This window comes from Pararge aegeria, chromosome 19 (assembly GCF_905163445.1).
Source record: "Pararge aegeria chromosome 19, ilParAegt1.1, whole genome shotgun sequence".
NCBI lineage: Eukaryota > Metazoa > Arthropoda > Insecta > Lepidoptera > Nymphalidae > Pararge > Pararge aegeria.
The window spans coordinates 15,654,635-15,673,687 of record NC_053198.1 but is presented as its reverse complement, the minus strand read 5'-3'; the positions used below and the strand labels follow the sequence as shown (position 1 = coordinate 15,673,687).

The 19,053-nt window shown below is 36.3% G+C and overlaps 1 protein-coding gene across 3 annotated transcripts; it reads left to right on the top strand.

The window, feature by feature from the left end:
• Positions 1–3,565: 3,565 nt before the first annotated feature.
• LOC120631847 (retinol dehydrogenase 13-like) lies at positions 3,566–18,396 on the top strand. 3 transcript variants are annotated; one of them, XM_039901502.1, is made up of 9 exons: positions 3,586–3,609; positions 11,284–11,387; positions 11,894–11,972; positions 12,189–12,315; positions 13,216–13,352; positions 14,399–14,555; positions 15,332–15,500; positions 16,069–16,273; positions 16,957–17,089. In XM_039901502.1, the coding sequence occupies exons 3-9, from the start codon at positions 11,899–11,901 to the stop codon at positions 17,087–17,089; spliced, it is 1,002 nt and encodes a 333-aa protein (XP_039757436.1). In that variant the 5' UTR covers positions 3,586–3,609; positions 11,284–11,387; positions 11,894–11,898. The 3 variants fall into 3 exon arrangements, with proteins under 3 accessions (XP_039757435.1, XP_039757434.1, XP_039757436.1); XM_039901501.1 differs by lacking the exon at positions 11,284–11,387 and having other exon boundaries at positions 3,566–3,609; XM_039901500.1 differs by lacking the exon at positions 11,284–11,387 and having other exon boundaries at positions 3,580–3,861; positions 16,957–18,396.
• The last annotated feature ends 657 nt before the right edge of the window (positions 18,397–19,053 follow it).

The following is a 19,053-nucleotide window of genomic DNA, read 5'->3' as shown; positions in this document are numbered from 1 at the left end:
ACACACGCACACAAGAAATATATATACATATAAAGATTATATATATTTATAGTTTGGGTTAGTAACAACGAAAGCTTTTCACTATGCTAGTAGGTACTTATTATTATCTAAGGTAGGGTTTTACCTAAAAGTATGTCTTACGCCTTATTAGTCTATTGGTTAGCATGTACATCTACGGAGGTACCGGTTCGATTTCCGGGTTAGGATATTGGAAATATTTGGTGTCCACCTACGCGGTTCAGAGAATAAGTGAAGCCATCGGTGCCTGTTATGTAACCACTTATTGTGTTCATAACCGTTTAAGCCCACCAAGCAACATTGGAGCAGCGTGGTAGGTGTATGCTCAAAACCCTCTCTCTCGCCTGTGAGAGACGAGACCAGTACACGACATAATAGTCTTAAGTTAAGTAGTTTTTAGGTTTTGTAAACTCGCTAAATAATTTTCACCTCCGGTACTGATCTTACCTACCTGGCGCAGTGGTTAGCAGTGGTCTTATAAGACGGAGGTCCCAGGCTCTATCCCCCTCATCATCATCCATCATCATCATATTTTCGAGATTTTCTTAGATTCGAACTCGGCCAACCAAAGTGAAGTCGAGCTCCTACTCAATGCAATATCACCGCTTCATCTGATCTGCTTTATTCATTTTATACTTCAAACTTACGCATTTATAATATTGGTATGTATGATATAAGATACCTATCTGTTAAATATTGAGTCTGTACAATAAATAAAGGAGAAAAAATACATGTTGTTTAATTTATTGTGTATAAATAGTTTTATAAGATAGTAGAATAGTTAATCGTAAGATGTTGACAGGAATGCCAAATCATGTTATTAATCCTTATCCAAATTACCTGTAAATTTCTTTTTTAAATTATTAAAATTGAACCTATCGCTTAGAAGTTGCGACGGGTATAGAAACGAAAAAGCATGAAAAATGCAGCGGGCCGCCCGGCCGCCAATAACATAGTTTGTAGCTAAAACTGGACCTGGTAGGTAGCGCTGCAATTCGTTTCTAGGTTTTTTTAAAGATATTACCTGTAATAACTGATTCGGTGCAGACAAAGTTGCGCAGGTCAGCTAGTGTATCTATATACCTACCTGAAACCGGCCTGGTTCCTTACCTAACAATGTTAAGAATGCTTAGAATAGCGTGATGACTGTAACAAAGAATCTCATAAATATTGTATTAAATAAGTAGACAAAACACACATCGCCATCTAGCCCAAAAGTAAGCGTAGCATGTGTTCAGTGGCATGCTCTCCATACATGCACGAAAGCACTGCATACCCTAACATTGATATTTCGAATAGGAGGAAAAAAAAAAAGGCTTACTTATAATATACAGATTAAAACCCAGACACTGAAAAAAAATCATGTTCATCACAAAAACATTTTCCAGTTGTGGGAATCGTATCCACGGCTTTCATTTGTTCTCTTATACAATTTTTATAATTTAAATTACCTATATATTTAATTAGTATAATTGGTGTCAACCGTATTGATTGAATCATAAATAAATAAGTATAATAATGGTAAAGGAATCATCGTTAGGAAACCAGAATGCCTTAGGGTTTCCCAAAATAAATAAATATAAATAAATAAATATACTACGACAATACACACAACGCCATTTAGCCCCAAAGTAAGCGTAGCTTGTGTTATGGGTACTAAGATAGCTGATGAATATTTTTTTTTATGAATGAAATACACATAAATACTTATAATATACAGATAAACACCCAGACACTGAAAAACATTCATGTTCATCACACAAACATTTTCCAGTTGTGGGAATCGAACCCACGACCTTGGACACAGAAAGCAGGGTCGCTGCGCACTGCGCCACTCGGCCGTCAGAACAAAATGTCCTTAAAGGCGTGTGAAGTTTACCAATCCGCATCCATTTTTTTCCACTACATTTAGCCTTTGACTACCCCTGCAATCTCACCTGGTGGTAAGTAATGATTTAGTCAAAGATGGTAGCGGGCTAACCTGGTAGGGTATGGTATCCATACCCCCTATGGACCTACTTGAATAAAGACATTTTTGACTTTGATTAGATTTGTTGGTTATTACCAGCAACCCGATCATTAAGTAGGTCCTCAAAGATTACAGCTACTAGGAAGAAAATAAACTACCAAATCTTGCAGCGGAGTAAACAAATTTAATAAAAATTTTGGTGTTTTACTTCTGATCATAAACAATAAAAAATTATAGAATTATTCACTTTTCATACTATCCAGTCACAAACATAGTTAGGCCACACTATCAACACTAACGTGCTGCAAGTGGTGTGCACTTACACAAAAGCACAAAAGCACTGCCTACCCTAAAAATTTTGTATGTCTCATAAAGGAGAAGAATTTTTCAATTTCATGGCATCCTCCTTCTTTATGCATCCCCTGGTCAAAAACCCTGCGTGCTTCTGTCATTGGTTTCTTCGCGACATTGTACCGGAACACTAAATCGCTTAGCGGCACGTCTTTGTCGGTAGGGTAGCATGGACTAGGTACGGCCTAACGGCCACTAAAAACATTCATTTTCATCGCACAAATATTGTCCAGTTGTGGGAATCGGACTTACGGCCGTGGACTCAGAAAGCAGGGTCGCAGGGGCCATCAAGGGATAATAACTTGTAGTGGAATAAAAAAAGAGACCTAACAGAAGGATGAGGATTAAACTCTTAGAGGTGTGCTTAGAAAGCGAAAAGAAAATAGGTCAACTCTAAAAACAATAATTTTAGGTCTTACTCAAATTAGCTTTGCCTAGTGTGTATTAAAGGTAAAGCTATGATACGGAGAACTCTCAGATATGCAGGTTTCCTCACGATGTTTTCCTTCGCTGTTGAAGCAAGTGATAAGTATTTTAATTGCTTAAAACGCACATAGCTTAGAAAAGTTAGAGGCACATGCTGCCATTCGAACTTGGCCCCCGAAAGTGAAGTCGAAGTCCTTCCCACTGGGCTATCAACGCTTCCTAATTAATATATGTATGATTTAAGAAAAATATCTGCACTGCGCTTTTGAGGGACAACAACATTGTTTGGATTGAAGTGCAAACGATTGAAAGTTTAAGTGAAAACACAGCTTTTTTCACAATTCACAATAGATCGCAAGCGGTCGATGGACCGAATGAACCTCAGCCGCTAGCAGCAAAATTCCAGATTTAGGTTTTAACTTTAGCAATACTGACTTCTACTCCCCGCCATCTAGTGTCGAAATGAATTCAGTATTTAAAAAATAAAAACTTTCTAAAGCCACCAAAAAATTGAGATTTGCAGTGACATCTAGTGTTCGATGGAGTAATTTTTTTAGCCTTTTCCAAACAGCGACATCTTTCGATATTAATACAAAGCTTATCACATTTTAAGTGTGTAGTGTACCTCTGCTATGAAATAGCCGGTTTTAAATTACATGATTTTAAATTACTTAAAATATATTAGTAACAGAACCTAAAAAAACCGAACTAGAGGTTTTTTAAATATTAGAAAAAAAATAACTTAATCTCATTCATTTGATGTTGGCATTTCTTTTTTCTTTCAATTATTCACAGGGCAAACCTGCAGGGAGCTGGCCACATTCTCGCTGTCTCCGATTCAGCAAGTATGTAAATGTCATTTTTATACCGAATTTACAAGATTTATTTTGCGTTAACGGCCGTGCGCATTGTTTTTTATAGCCGTTGAAGTGATAAAATCTGTTTTTTCTTTACAAAATCCACAATGGTCGTATCTGGCGGTCGCGATTATAACCTCGTTCGTATCACGTAACATCCAGAGGCTCCGATGGTCAGGAAAACGATGGTGCTGAGCACGGAGTGGGCGCAGGTGGAAGTGGTCGAGCTTACGAACGACGGTAACGGCCTGGGGTTTAATCTGGTGGGTGGGAGGAGCACGGGCGTAGTGATAAAGTATGTGCTGCCTGGAGGGATCGCGGATAAAGATGGTCGGTTACAGAGCGGTGATCACGTACTACAGGTCGGTTCTGTGAACTTGCGCGGCTTTACGTCTGAACAAGTCGCCGCTGTTTTGCGCCAGGCAGGCCCTACCGTTCGCTTGCTGGTGGCTCGGCCCGCCGACCCCGCAGCGGCTCTCCGTGCTCCTCTTCCGGGAACAGCGCTCGTCCCCACTAAACTCCTCGCAGACCCTGAGCTGCTCGACCGACACCTCATAGAAACAGGCTATGGCGCAGTGTATGACTTGTCCCAGTGTTACAGTGATTATATTAACGGTCAAAATGGTGATATGGAGAACTTAGTGGCGGCTGTGAGCATCATAAGTGATAACCCACAACAAATACCTGACCATCCAATCATTAACACTATATCTCCAACAATTACTATCACTGTACCTGTTGAATTACCCCCTTTACCTGAGGTGGAGATTGTTCATGTTGATTTGAATAAGAATGTTTATGGATTAGGTATAACTGTGGCCGGTTATGTTTGTGAGAAAGAAGAGTTGTCAGGGATTTTTGTAAAAAGTATCATAGAAGGCAGTAGTGCAGAGCAAAGTGGTAAGATTAGATTAAATGATAGGATTATTGAGGTTGATGGAACATCACTGGCTGACAAAAGCAATCCTCAAGCTGTAGAGATATTAAGGAACACTGGTATATCTGTGCATTTAGTTTTAGAAAGATACCTGAGAGGTCCAAAGTTTGAGCACTTACAACTAGCTATATTCAATGAAGATCGACCAACTTCACCCTCTCCATCAACTACAACCCTTACCTGGTTTCCAGTGCCTTCCCAAGCAGACAATAGTATTACAGAAATAGAACCGGAACCAGAATCAAACACAACAATAGACTCAGGTGTGTTAGAAGTTTGTGAAAATGAAGAAGAACCCACCCAAGAAGATTTAGATAAAAAATTTGATGCAATACTAGCAATAGATAAAGAAGACATTAAGAAAAAGTGGGAAGCTGAGTTTGGACCTGATAAAGATATACTTATCGCTGAAGTACATAAGTTATCTGGTTTAGGGATAAGTCTAGAAGGTACTGTGGATGTAGAAGGAGGACAAGAAGTTAGACCTCATCATTATATACGATCAGTTCTTCCTGAAGGTCCAGTAGGTGTACAGGGCTTGCTCACAGCTGGTGACGAGTTATTAGAAGCAAATGAATACAGATTGCATGGATTAACACACACGGAAGTTGTTAATATATTAAAACAGCTACCAAACCGTGTGAGATTAGTTTGTGCCCGCAGCAGCACAGATAGCGGGCCAAGACCAGTAATAAATTTAGCACAGGATCGAGAAGGGTTTGAAGCTAGAAAAATTATATCTGGTAGCTTGAATAACTTGACAACGATAGTTAAAGCTCAGTCTGACACATCTATTAATACATCTAGTACAGCTACATTAACTAATCATTCAAGTTCAAAAAAGTCACGTTCATTGGAGTGTGTGTCTGGGTTGGCTATGTGGCAAAGTAAGGAAGATATTATTGAACTGTTTAAAGGTGATCAAGGCCTAGGATTTTCTATTTTGGATTATCAAGACCCAATCGATCCAAATGGCACAGTTATTGTCATTAGAAGTTTAGTTCCTGGTGGAGTAGCAGAGAAAAATGGAGATATCTCTCCAGGAGATAGAGTTATGTCTGTAAATGGAGCTAGTATTAAGAATGCGACATTAGATCAAGCAGTTCAAGCACTAAAAGGAGCTCCGAGGGGTATTGTAAAAGTGGGAATAGCTCGGCCATTGCCCTCATTTGAATCAACAAAGTCAAAAAGCACCACAACACTCAATACTAAACCAAGTTAATCTTAGTTTTGTTTTATTTACACTTACTAGCTGGAGAGCTGGTGGTAAATTTTTGCAGGTATTTAATAAATGCTAAAAGTTTGTTATACAGACCTCTAATGGGAACCTGGCGACCTAAACTTCAGGTTGAAACACCCAGACGCGCGCGCGGAAAAATTCTGAGTCATTTTAAATCTGAGTCTCTTTTTTATTTGATTTAAAAACAGCTTTTATTTCTCATATATTTCTTAAATCAGTCTTTGAGGTTTTGGATACTTTGCAGGGCACCAAACATTTTTTTAAACTTTACCAATCATATCCAAGTAGAAAATCTGCAAAATATTATCATGTGTTTTGTATGAAAGAAGGCAGATTAGTAACTAGTAGAAAAATTACAGAATACAATAGCAGATGCAGGTAATATGATTTGATTTATTGATGTAGATATATTTTTGAAGTGTACTGATTGTTACAAACTTTTAGCTTTGATCAAGAAACCCTCTACAACTTTCCACCAGCTCTTGGACCATACTGTGTTACAACTAGTCAAAGTTGAAACCATATCTATTTTACGCTTAGTTAATTAAACAAGTTTTTCACTGGCGTTTAGAATGCTATTGTGAAATATTAACTAGTAGTAATATATTAGTGGAGCCTAAGTTATACACTAAATTAGTACTTTTAGGGGTGGCTATTGCACCATGTGAATCATGTAGGTAGAACATTAGTTTCTTAATTTGTAACATGGGTGGCTGAGAGTAAAAGTGGCACAAGTCATTTTTTAACTATTTTTGTTATTTGGTAATTAGTATTAGGAAAATTGTTTATACGGTATTCCAAGTGTTACAAGGTCTATAATGCCAATATATTCGAAAATAGCAAAATATACATTTATATTGTACATCATAGAACTCAAACAAAAATAGGTTTTAAAAAATTGATTAATTAATTACCCATTTGTGTCCATTTTTCTCCTAGCTGCAAAATTATTTACTTTTCCAAAGCTCACAAAAATCCAATTAACTTACTTAAAAAAGAGCTCAAAGTCTATAATACAATAATACCTAACGCTTTATTAGATTATTAATAATAATTTGTATATTATATACTCACATGTCATTTTTAATGCACAATTTTTAACACTTATTGGTGCTAAATCGCTTGTACACAAAACTAAAACCTTAAATAAAGTGTATACAGACAGACAGCATTTGAACTACAAGCCAACTGAAAATGTTTGTTGTAATGCTGCTCCATATATAATTACATTGGTACTGATTCTGTTATACAATAATCTCTTATCTAAACTAAATCGACGACAAAAGAAGTGCTGTCCTTTTCATATTGCATCCTCAGGGGATAAAGAAAGTGTTTCTTTTAAGCTTTTTAATTGGATTTAGTTCAGAGTTTTGTACAGCAGACTTTCAGCAATTATTGGCTTCTTCATCAGCATGGTTTCGAAAAATTCAATTTTAGTGCTGTCAAGATTAGTTTATGTTTTGTGTACACCCGAGTTAGCTGAACTTTGTATTATAACCTAATATAGGAGAGAATCATTGCCATTCTTTCATAATCTATTATCCCTCGACACATATTCACGCATAACATGATTGACTACAGGGTCACTGAAAACGTATCATGGATATTTATAAAAAAAAATCAGAATGAGAAAAATCAGATCTCAAATTATAAACAGAAATCTCAATAAAAAAGAGGTATCTAATTTTAAAAACAAAAAAGTTGATGTTTCAGCATCAATAAATGACGACCAAGACTGAGTGAGTCAATTGGTCGAGTGCTGGACCGCGATATTTAGTAGCTACCCTCAGTTTGGAAATTTATACGCACCCAATAATAGAGACTTCTTTCGAGAAAACACACCGTCACTTTGGAGTGTGTAATGGAAGTAATCTTTAAAATATTATGCTTTAAATTATTCGACTACGGCTGTACAGTCAGGGCACTTGGAACATTTGTATAAGTAAAATCAGTTGCAAGACATTTGCGATTCTAAATTTAGCATCATTATCCTTTTTACTTTGAAGCTTCACTATTTCGATTCTCGAAAACGAGTATTTCGAGCTCGCAAGTCTTTATTTTATGTATTCTTAAATCAATATATAACATATCTCAATCTTTAAATATGATGTGTTAACTTTGTAGCATCTTGATTACCCTAGATACGAAAATACAAAACTGTTCCACTCCAAAATTTCCTACTGACAAAAAAAATCAGGTAAATAAATCGAGACCTTCTAAGATAATACTTACTGCTAGAAAAAAATCGCTGGTGTTCTTAACAATTTGGTTAACATTTCTCGTCTCTGTGTCTGTTTACCACTTATAAATAAAAGAACTATTTGATAAAATCTACCTCCGCAGAAGATTTAGATGGTTCCAGCTAAAAAAAAAACCTGCAAAGCGTACATAATAAGATTAAAAATATTAAAAGGAATTAACACGTTTTAAATCTTATTTCATCACTTAGCAATAGATATAGGATAGACACGAATATTGTAGATTTTACCTAAGGGAGCAATTATATAAAATATCTTTATGTAAATAAATAAAATTTTGAATCTCAGTGAAATGACAAAAATTGTTGAACATTTGTTTTACAAACTATGGTATTTGACTCTGATATCGAATGCCCTAATTTAAATATGTTTTAACGTAATTACCGGCAGAATGAAGTGATCTAGACATTTTTTATTTAGAATACTCATCACTTTGATTCTACTTCATAAATATATAACTATATTTCGAAAGATGTTTTTTTTATATCTTAATTTCTGGTTGAAAATTCTAGTTCTAAGATATGCTACATAATATTACAGTCAAATATCATATAGTTGTAAAAACAATATTTTATGGAAAAAAATCTTGTCAATGACCAGTATTACTGAAACACGTTTATAACGGGTATATAATGCAAATACAAACTAGGGATTCTAGTCACTAATGATCCCTCAAAAGAAAAGTGCACTATTATAAACGCACATGTGATATTTTATTTATTAATAATATGTATTATATAATAACTTACGAAAATAATAATATCTAATTTTTACAATCTTTGTTAATTTAACTTTGGATGTGACTTAATTTGTTTTATATTGTGTATAAATATTAGCAAACCGGCGGAGATGGAAATAAATTTAACTTTAATATTTACAATATACAGTCTGTATAATTGTAGGGGGAAATTTTGAATCAACGGAGATATATTAAACACTAATATGGTCAAATGTATCGCCATGATTATTTTGTCAAATTTTTGTGGCAATACTGAGAAAATATCAAGAATTACTTAATAATTCAGGATTTTCAGTCGTATATCGTAAAACGCAATTTATGTATTATTTTCATCAAAAACATAAGTCTACCTGATGTATATGAATTTTGGTGAGTTTATTTTTTTAATCAATTTGTGTACTTCAAAAATCTAAGATGGTTGATTTTTCTACCAGCATATAGTTTTATTTTTTATTTTTCGCAAAATTTCCCCATACAATCAGCTGTACCCATACTTATACAAGCAATACTATGCGCATATTTTTCATCAATGATGTTATAAGTTAAGAGAGGTATGATGTTGTGCGGTTCAAGCCGTACATTTAGCATCATCATCACTACCCTATTTTCCATACAATCATGCACATTAGTGCACTAAACATCGCAGGCATCGCGTGCGTTTAATTAATTTATCATAATCTATAAACAATAAGATCAGCATGTACATTGTGGTCCTTTGAGCCGGATTAAATTAGTCACGTTCAAACTTTGTTCATTAGCCAACTACTAATTTTACTTTCACACTGTACTTCTCCCATGTGGTGTACCTATTTACCTCTTTTTATTTGTAACATTAATGATGTCAAAATAAAACATCACCATGTCAACATTCTTACGGTCCCGACCTCCCAAACTATTTATCATTGTTATAAACTGTAAAATATAAAAGTGTAAATACCAGACAAATTATGATACCATAGAATACAATAATACAAAAAATGTTTAGAAAATTGTGTTTCAACGGAGCTTCGTGCGTAATTTATTGTGCATCAAAACTCGTCACTGGTGTATATAGTTGTCAAACTTTTTATAGATTTTACTCCAAATATAAAGTTGATTAATTACTTATGTATATATCCCTTAAAATTATAAAATCGAGATACAAGTTCGAGATTGTGTTACCTACTTACAAATTACCGAAAAACTTATTTCATTTCAAAACAGTTATTTAAACAGCTAATTTATTAAACATGGCAGTGTTATTTCAGTTATATTAAAACTTTGTATTTTATCGAAGAATTTTTATTGGTTCATAATTTATAGTCTTATTATCTATTTTGTTAAAATTCCGTGAATTTTCTGAAATAATGATTGGTTTAAAGCTATTACTAGTAAACGAGTTACTTGAGTTACCGTTCTAGTAAAAAGTTACATTCGAAGCTCCAGGTAAAAAGTATGCCGTAGACTTTAGAATGCAGTCTAACAGATTATAAATTATATATTCAATAAAAAACGGATTAATCCCAGTTGTACCCTTTATAAGAAATCTTCCTTCACCCGACTGAAAATAGACTAAATAAAGTGTATAGACTCTGTAATATGTGAGAATATTCGATTATATTGTAAAGCAAATACGTATATGCTCTTTTTACTTAGTGAAACTCAATTCAGCGAGTTTTATGAGTTCCTACTTCATAGTGGTTGTGGATCTTTTCAATTAACTTTCAAAATGTATGGTATAATTTTACTACGAAAAATGTATAGTACTATGTAGATTATTGACTTCACTTCAATTCCCTAAGTAGTTGTTCAGACCAATAAAATAAAACCAGAATCATTAAAACTAATACAAATTCTTATACAATAACTTATACATGTTTACGTAGGATGCAAAATCTTTGTTGAGCTTTATTGCCATTTTAAGGCCAGTTTAAAAAAACTATATTGGTTGTAGATCATTATAGATTATGATTTTATCTATATCTAAGTATACTTCATTATTTATTAACTTCATGGGTGAAACAATAATTATTAAAGAAAAAAAAAACTAGTGATGTTTTCTAGTTTTTTCGTTTATTTAAGAAAAACACAACGACAATAAATATGTTTACCGAATCGACCAATGAAAAGCATCCTTACAGCGGCCAATTGTGTTTCGAAATGAAAGTTTTATAACACGATTTTGTATTGCAGAAGAGTCGCTTTTATGATAGAATCGTTCAGCATAAGCCCAATGTAGGTATGAAAAAAAACATGCTTTTTATACATATAAATAAACAGATAAAGTATTCTCACATATTTCGCAGTAATAAAAAATGTTATAAATAGCTTTCAGTAAATATATAAATAAAGTTGGGCAATGTGCGCTACGACCACGCTAGCGGTACCTACACGTTATTATAAAATAATGTAAAATCATTAAAGAACGAAATAAACTTAAGTAATTAACTATCTATGCTGTTTTCTTTCTCACATAATTTTAATAAGGATATTTTTTTTAAATTTCTAGCTATTCTGCTTCGAGTCTGACAGTACTATGATACGGTCCGGCTCGAAGGACCAGAATATTGTCAAAAGAGGAAAATAACATTTCGGGGGGTAACCGAAATAGAGGTAAATAATATTAGTTTATAGTGAGCTAAATCTTCTATACTTAGAATATAATATGTTTATCGTCAAATATTAAACATGTTGCAATTATTATTATTTGAAATGGAAAGGGGATTAAGCGTTTGCAAGATGGCCGCCGTGGCAAATTGTCAATTTAACAATATGGGTGTCATTTTCAAGGTTTACCTACCGGGTTACCGGTTATTTTTAAAATTCAAGTTGGCCGTCCAGTTAAAATTACAATTGAGCTCGTTTTTCAATGGGTGGCACCCTCGCACACAGGTTGCCATATTATGGTAGAATCTTCACCTATACCTACCCTACACGTGCGAGTGTAACTCGCATTTTATCATTTGTTGTTATAGTAACAATTTTTAGACATCTACCTAAAAACTTTGAAAACTTTAACTAAACTTATTATCTTTGATATCGCCAATTTAATAATGCGACTAAAAATTAAGTAGTTATACGTGTGAGAAATATTTATTTTTTATTCTACTATTTTGCAGATACAATGTGGGTGCCCAACTTGCCGGTCACCATCCTCACGGGGCTAACGGCGGGCGCTGGAGCGTTGTGTCTTATTAAGTGAGTGAATTTTTTCAATGTATCGCATTTAAAAAAGTTTTATTCATGTAGCCCTTATCACAGGCACTTATGAAGCGTTCATACATCTAACATATTACCACTAATATTAGGTGATGGTGAACTTAAAACTGAAGCTAGGAGGGTTCCAAACGCGCGTTTTTACCTATCTATTATTCGACTTTCGGCCTAAACTATACGTCTAAAAATACTTTTCAGGGACATGAACGGTGGAATAGCGTTCGATAACAGCGTGTCAGCGGAAGGCAAGACTGTGATCGTGACGGGTGCTACCAGCGGCATCGGAAAAGAGGCGGCTTGGGAGTTTGCCCAACGAGGGGCTAAGGCAATAATATACTATATTTACTATACTACGACAATACACACATCGCCATCTAGCCCCAAAGTTATCGTAGCTCCTGTTATGCTTACTAAGGTCATCTTCCCCATTACCGGCCCACTACAGGGCACGGGTCTCCTCCCACAATGAGGAGGGGTTAAAGCCGTAGTCCACCACGCTGACACAGTGCGGATTGGTGGACTTAACGCACCTTTGAGCACATTATTTAGAACTCTCAGGCATGCAAGTTTCCTCACAATGTTGAAGCAAGCATGCGTTGCGTTGATGTGCGTTTTAAGCAATTAAAATACACTTGCTTAGAAGAAGCGTCATCTAGTGACATTAATGGGAAACCGTACTGTCACTAGATGGCGCTCTTTCGATTCTATATAAATTGTTAGATTCTATATAAAGAGTTAACTGTCACGCGATCGTATAAGTAAATGATGGGAGAAAATCTAACTCTTGGCATTATCACCATCGTTATCATCACATCAACCCTTTACCGGCCCACTACAGAGCACGGGTCTAATCCCATAATGAGAAAGTAGTCCACCACGCTGGCCTAGTGCGGATTGGAGGAATCCACAAGCCTTTGAGGACATTATGAAGAACTCTCAGGCACGCAAATTCAAATTCATTTAACAATTATTCATTGTAAAGTCAACATCTCCTAAGAAGGCTCCGGTTTCGGAGCGAAACGTGCGTAGAGGGTACATTCCTAAGATCTGTTTGGAGTGGAGTATGAGGATTGAAGAAATTATAAATTACTGATTCTCCTGCTTCCACGGAGTATAGCAAATAAGCTTAATTTTCATTATAAACGTAGCTAGCAAATCTCACACTTGGCACTCTGGTTCCCAATTAAAATCCTGCGTTTAGTACTCATAGAGATTGCCTTTTCAGGTATTCATGGCATGTCGCGACATGACGAAATGCGAAGAGGCGCGGCGTGAAATAGTTCTGGGCACAAACAATAAGTACGTGTATTGCAGACCTTGCGACCTCGCTAGCGCCGCCTCAATACAAGAATTCGTCGCTAGGTATGATCTTTTTTTTTTAAACAATCGTATATCATCCTAGTGTACGGATGCTTGAGTGAATGAATTCAACGCAATCGCGTAGCGTCCATGAGGAGCGGGCTATTGAGAAGTCAAAGTCACAGTCAAATATTTCTTTATTTAAATAGGCACATATATGGCACTTTTGGTGCGTACATTACATGTACAATATGGCATAGAAGCGAGTTGGTGGCGACAACTAAATTTGTCAACTTAAAACTTAAAGCTACGAGGGTTCCAAACGCGCCCTGGTCGAAGAAGAGTCCAAAGCAAACATAGACCGTCAATTTTTTTTTTAACACTATCTCACAGTCAATTCATATATAACTATGAAGTTAGAGTACTTAGGAAAGCATAGCTTAGTTGGTTCAAGCGCTCAAACCGCTATAATCAGAGAGTCGCAGGTTCACATCCAGCTTCCTGTCGGTTCCGAAAAATTTTATTTGCATTTTAAATTGATAATTTGATAATTCCTCCTAGTGTAGGTAAAACCACTCCTAAAAATTTACAGTTATAGAATAGGTTATTGTAACAAACATGCAAAGTTTACTAACGTCTTTAAAAAATAAATTGTTAATTAAAAAATATTTATGTACTGAAACAAAATTTTTGTGATTAATTTATTATTTACTAGCTTCTGCCCGAGAATTTGCGTTGACATTAGAATTGGGTCTAAAGTTTCGTTAACAATTTTTAATATTACCACAGGAACTATTTGAGAGATTGGTATTGAAATTGCAAAAAGCTTCCAAAGCATAGGTGATATGCATATCGAATTTCGAAGCTGTCCGCCCCCGGCTTAGCTCGCAAACAATTTTCAATTTTCCCTCAGGAACTTCTTAAGGAATCGGGATAAAAGGTAGCTTTTCCATGTCAAAAGCTAATTTCATCCAAATCTGTCTAGCCGTTTTTGCGTGATTGAGTAACAAACATCCGCACTTTCACATTTACAATATTAGTAGGATGCAAACTATAATAGAACTCTTCTATACTGTTTATAGACATCTCCAATAAGTTATTTTCCTCAGATTTAAATCCGAGGAGCCCAAAGTGAACATTCTAGTAAACAACGCAGGCGTGATGGAATCGCCCCAAGGCGTCACACGGGAAGGCTTCGAGACGCAACTGGGCACCAACCACTTCGGGCATTTCCTACTTACACATCTACTTTTAGACACACTCAAGGTGAGAGAAATTCAAGCCAGAATTCCTTTCAAACAACTCCACATTGCACTCCCACCACTCCACCACAGTGTTGTTAAGTGCATTGATAGTATTTTCTTCAGAAGCAGGATGTCACTGGTATGTAATTGAACTTAATGCCAATGTATTGGATTTTCTATCAAAAAATTTATAGTACCAGCCTGGTGTTTAGAAATTGGCGGTGATTCACCCCCGCGCCTTGGAGAGCACGTGAAACTGACGTTTCTGCGCCTGATCTCTTTCCGGTCGTGACAGAGCTGCCGTTGCATCAGATATATCATCTGATAGTTTGCAGGAGTAGTGCACCCGTGCTGTTTGCCGTGTGTGTGTGTTTTTTTTTTGTTAAAAGGTGAATTAGTTCCCTCAATATGAGTATCAAATGAAGGGGCTCGACTAGTACAATACTATAAACTATGGCAAATTTTAAAAACCAAGATGGCCGCCAATACATAAAGGCGATTTAAATATTTTTTTCACAACTCCGTGAATATGGATATAAAATAAAATCATAATAATAATCATAATAATCATTTATTTGCAAAAAATATGTGAAATATTAGATCAGAAATTAGAAAAGGGCTCGACTAGTAGAATACAATAAAATATATTTAAAATACTTTAAGTCGAGGGTATTTTTAGATTTTTAAATTTATATATTAATTAATATGGCTGAAACTTATTCGGCCTTATTTCAGAATAGTATTGGTTAAACTTAAAAATGCTAACATGGCGTTTGAAACTTTATTTATTTCCATTAGGAATCAACCCCTAGTCGGGTGGTGATAGTGTCATGCAGCGCGCACCAGAAGGGCCAGATACACAAGGAAGACCTGAACATGAGCCAGAAATATGACGCCATGGCTGCGTACAACCAGAGCAAGCTGGCGAATATTCTCTTCGCAAGGGAACTTGGCAGAAGGATGCTAGGTCAGATACCTTCTTGTCATCATAATTTTCACCCTTCCTGACGAAGCGATGAGAACTATGGATTTAAAAGTGGATGGCAACATCTCGCTCCCCGCAACAGGGCTAGAACAGGCAGGAGACAAATATTATATCCCACGATTATATCCCCCAACAAAATATATTTAAGTGTCCACCCGCTAAAGCACGGTAACATGGAATAGGAGTAGTTTACCCCCGTTTATTATTACACATATCATCATCACATCAACCCATTACCGGCCCACTACACAACACGGGTGTCCTCCCACAATGAGGGTAAATCATGTGACAGGAGTCACATGATTTCATTTTATTTTTGCATTTGATGTTAGGGCTGCATCTGATTTCGTTCAGTACAAACAATGGCAGTGGTTTACTCAAAAACTAGGTTTTACTAGGTTTTCGGTTTCAAATATGTCTCACAGACAGTACATAAAGTACCTCTAAAGTGAAGTATTATTTCGGTTTTCATTCACACGTTGTATATTTTTTAATATGAAGATTGTGTATATTCAACCGTTGCCACTCTTCATAATATACTTCTGCGCAGATTATGACGTGGCGGTGACGGCCGTGGACCCGGGCTTCACAGACACCAACCTAACGCGTAACCTTGCCATGATGAAAAGCATCACACGGTTCTTCGTGTACCCCATCTTCTGGCCCGTCATGAAGAAGGCCCGTACTGGCGCTCAAACTGTAGTACACGCGGGCTTGGATCCTGATCTTCAGAAGAGCAAGGGAGATTACTTCGTGTGAGTAGTTAATAAAACTTCATCGTTTTATATCCCGAGTATGAAAATTAGTATATCTGGAGACGTAAGTGCCTCTACTGTCCAGCTTCAAAAGGCAGGAGCTAAAATCGACCCGTAGAATTAAAAAATAACGAAATATAGGATATAAGAAACAGGAGGGTAGTTGGAAAAAAAATTTTCACCGAATATTTTTTTCAAAACAGAAGCGTTACCAACATAGGTATGCCTTGTGATTTTTAAAGCTAGATGATGAAAAATTTTCACGACTACGGCTCAAGCGGCCGATCAAACCTGTGGTTTCGTCAATATAACTTCAACCGATTGACGTCCACAGCTGAACATAGGCCGCTTGTTTCCAGCAGCTTCCCGCGACTCGTTTGATGTCCTCTGTCCACCCTGTGGGTGGTCGATCAACGCTGTGTTTACCTCAGCTTGCGCTAGAATTACCGACATAGCTCAGCTTGGCGTTCTTCTACGGATCTTCTAATTTCTCATTTGATCACGTAAAGATACTCCTATCATAGCTCTTTCCATCGCTCGCTGAGTGACCTTAAGTTTACGGGAACCTAAAGTTGACCTACGGTACCGTAGTGCCAATTCTGTTGAACACAAATTTCTGAATTAAGCAAAATCTTCAGGTCTTCAAGTAGTATCACCGTTACAAATATTTCTCTATTTCCCAGTGACATGAAGAAAACACCTCCATCGGAGTTGGCGCAAGACTATGAGTTGGCGCAGTGGCTGTGGCGGGTGAGCGACAAGTGGACTAAGGTGGACGAGCATAAGGCAGCAGTGGCCAAAGCATTGGCCGCTTGATTTGGCTAACAGTGTTAGCTGGGTTATTTGGAACCTATAAAACGGCGTGGAAAACAGTCCAACAAGATATCGAATGTTTGAAGAGAAAAAAACGTTAAGTGTTCAGTATTTTGGGCCTTTAGTAGTGGAAATTATCAAGTTCATACCTGTTATATGTTCATCAACATTCTACAAGCCTGTAGTAATAATTGCTGAACATTTCCGCGAGCCCCCATCCACCTTGTCAAGGTCATCTATCCAGTGAGCTATGTCGGTGATTTGAATTCCACGGATGTCTCCCGTAAGAATTTCGTCCCTTATGTATTAATCGGTATGGGAAACTGTGCTTAGCTTAGTCAAAGTAGTGTAGGAGTTATAGTTTCGACTAACGATAAGCAATTACTATTTGTCTGGGCGCTAACTCTCATCAAATTTGCTCCATAGCGCGTTGAGTATAACATATTTTGTGGACGAAGATGAACAATTATTTAGCATGGAGTTATCAAGTTTCAATAACATCTTATTATTATATCAAATATCACATTTGATTTCTGAAAACTTACACTTGGGATACAGTAATAAACTCTTAGACATGATATCCGAAATACCACAGATAAATACGTCAAGAGTCAAAATGAACCGAGCTTTTCTGTAACACTTTTGTGTGGAAGTGTGCATCAGACACCAGTTCTGGAGAAAGAGTATTGAAATAGCTTGCTCCATGCTCTTCTAGGCAACCAATAACTTAAAAGGGAGACAGCTATCCTTACGTATATTATACACATAGCTAGGTACATTAGTATTCGCCAAAGATACAGATGACGCCATCAACAAAAAAGTACAAATCACAGAATTAAGAACATACAGAATCCGTGTACACGACTAATTTTGCAGCATCAATAACCACTCCACATTAGTGGTGTTTTTCGAACATTTCATTAATTTATTCATCATTTTAGCTCTTATGTTATAACTGTTTACCATAAAATGGGGAACACGGGAAAAGATTTTCAAATATCAGCATTTCGCGGTTGTGAAATGAGACGTGCTCGCGGCTTCTTCTTTGTTTTTAGACACAATGCACTGCATGGAATAATGTCTGATTGAGGATTCTGTATGTTCTTAATTCTATGGTACAAATACTTTGGTACCTAAAACTCAAAATTATTTAGTGGAGATTTTTAATGCTTGACGTGACTTAATACATTAGTGTGATTGACGATAGTTTAGAACAAGGCTGTTAGTTGAACATTGTAAACTAGTGATTCGCATTTATTTTTTCTAAATGTGTAGATTTTAGTATTAATAAATAGGAGTATTTATCTTTATTTACTTCTTTCATTGATTACAAGCTATGCCCTGCACCCACTTTTAAGCTGTAAAACTCCTTCCTGATCAAAGCTCCAAATCTCCCTAATCCTCTGATCAGAAGAGTATAGATATACTTATTTTCATACGGGCGCATTTTCATTGATCGAAAACCGACGACTATTCTTGAGGTAGTATATTATTAACGATTTAAGAGCGCATTTCATAGCATTCTGGATACGTCTGTTTTAGAACAAGTAAATGAAGCCATATGGTTGGACCACCTTACATGCCTTAGCATGACTCATTGTCACGTTCAACCTAGTGCGGTAGAGGGCATGATAAACGTTCGGCTCATGACGCATTTATCTCTCTTCTACTCGGATCACATCTCATCATCATTTACATCGTCTCGAAAGATCGACTATGTTGCATGTCGCGTGACGGTCGGCCACGGAGGTGGGATAAAGTGACAGTCGCTAGTCAGAGCAGCCGAGGCCAATATGGCGGCGCCTATAGTTCGCATCAGCCTACCGTGACTATAACTCATTTGTGCCAGTGGTCAATGTGAAACTCATGATGAAGATGGAATTGATAATAGCATAATTGAAAATAATTGAAAAACGGATCAATAACTTAACGATCGGACTTAACGATTATAAAATATTGTTTTTTTA

Coding starts and splice junctions, on each gene's coding strand:
- LOC120631847 (XM_039901500.1), top strand. CDS start 3,792: ATGGTCAGGAAAACGATGGTGCTGAGCACGGAGTGGGCGCAGGTGGAA. Junction 11,973..12,188: donor GGAGCGTTGTGTCTTATTAA/GTGAGTGAATTT, acceptor AATACTTTTCAG/GGACATGAACGGTGGAATAG. Junction 12,316..13,215: donor TTGCCCAACGAGGGGCTAAG/GCAATAATATAC, acceptor TTGCCTTTTCAG/GTATTCATGGCATGTCGCGA.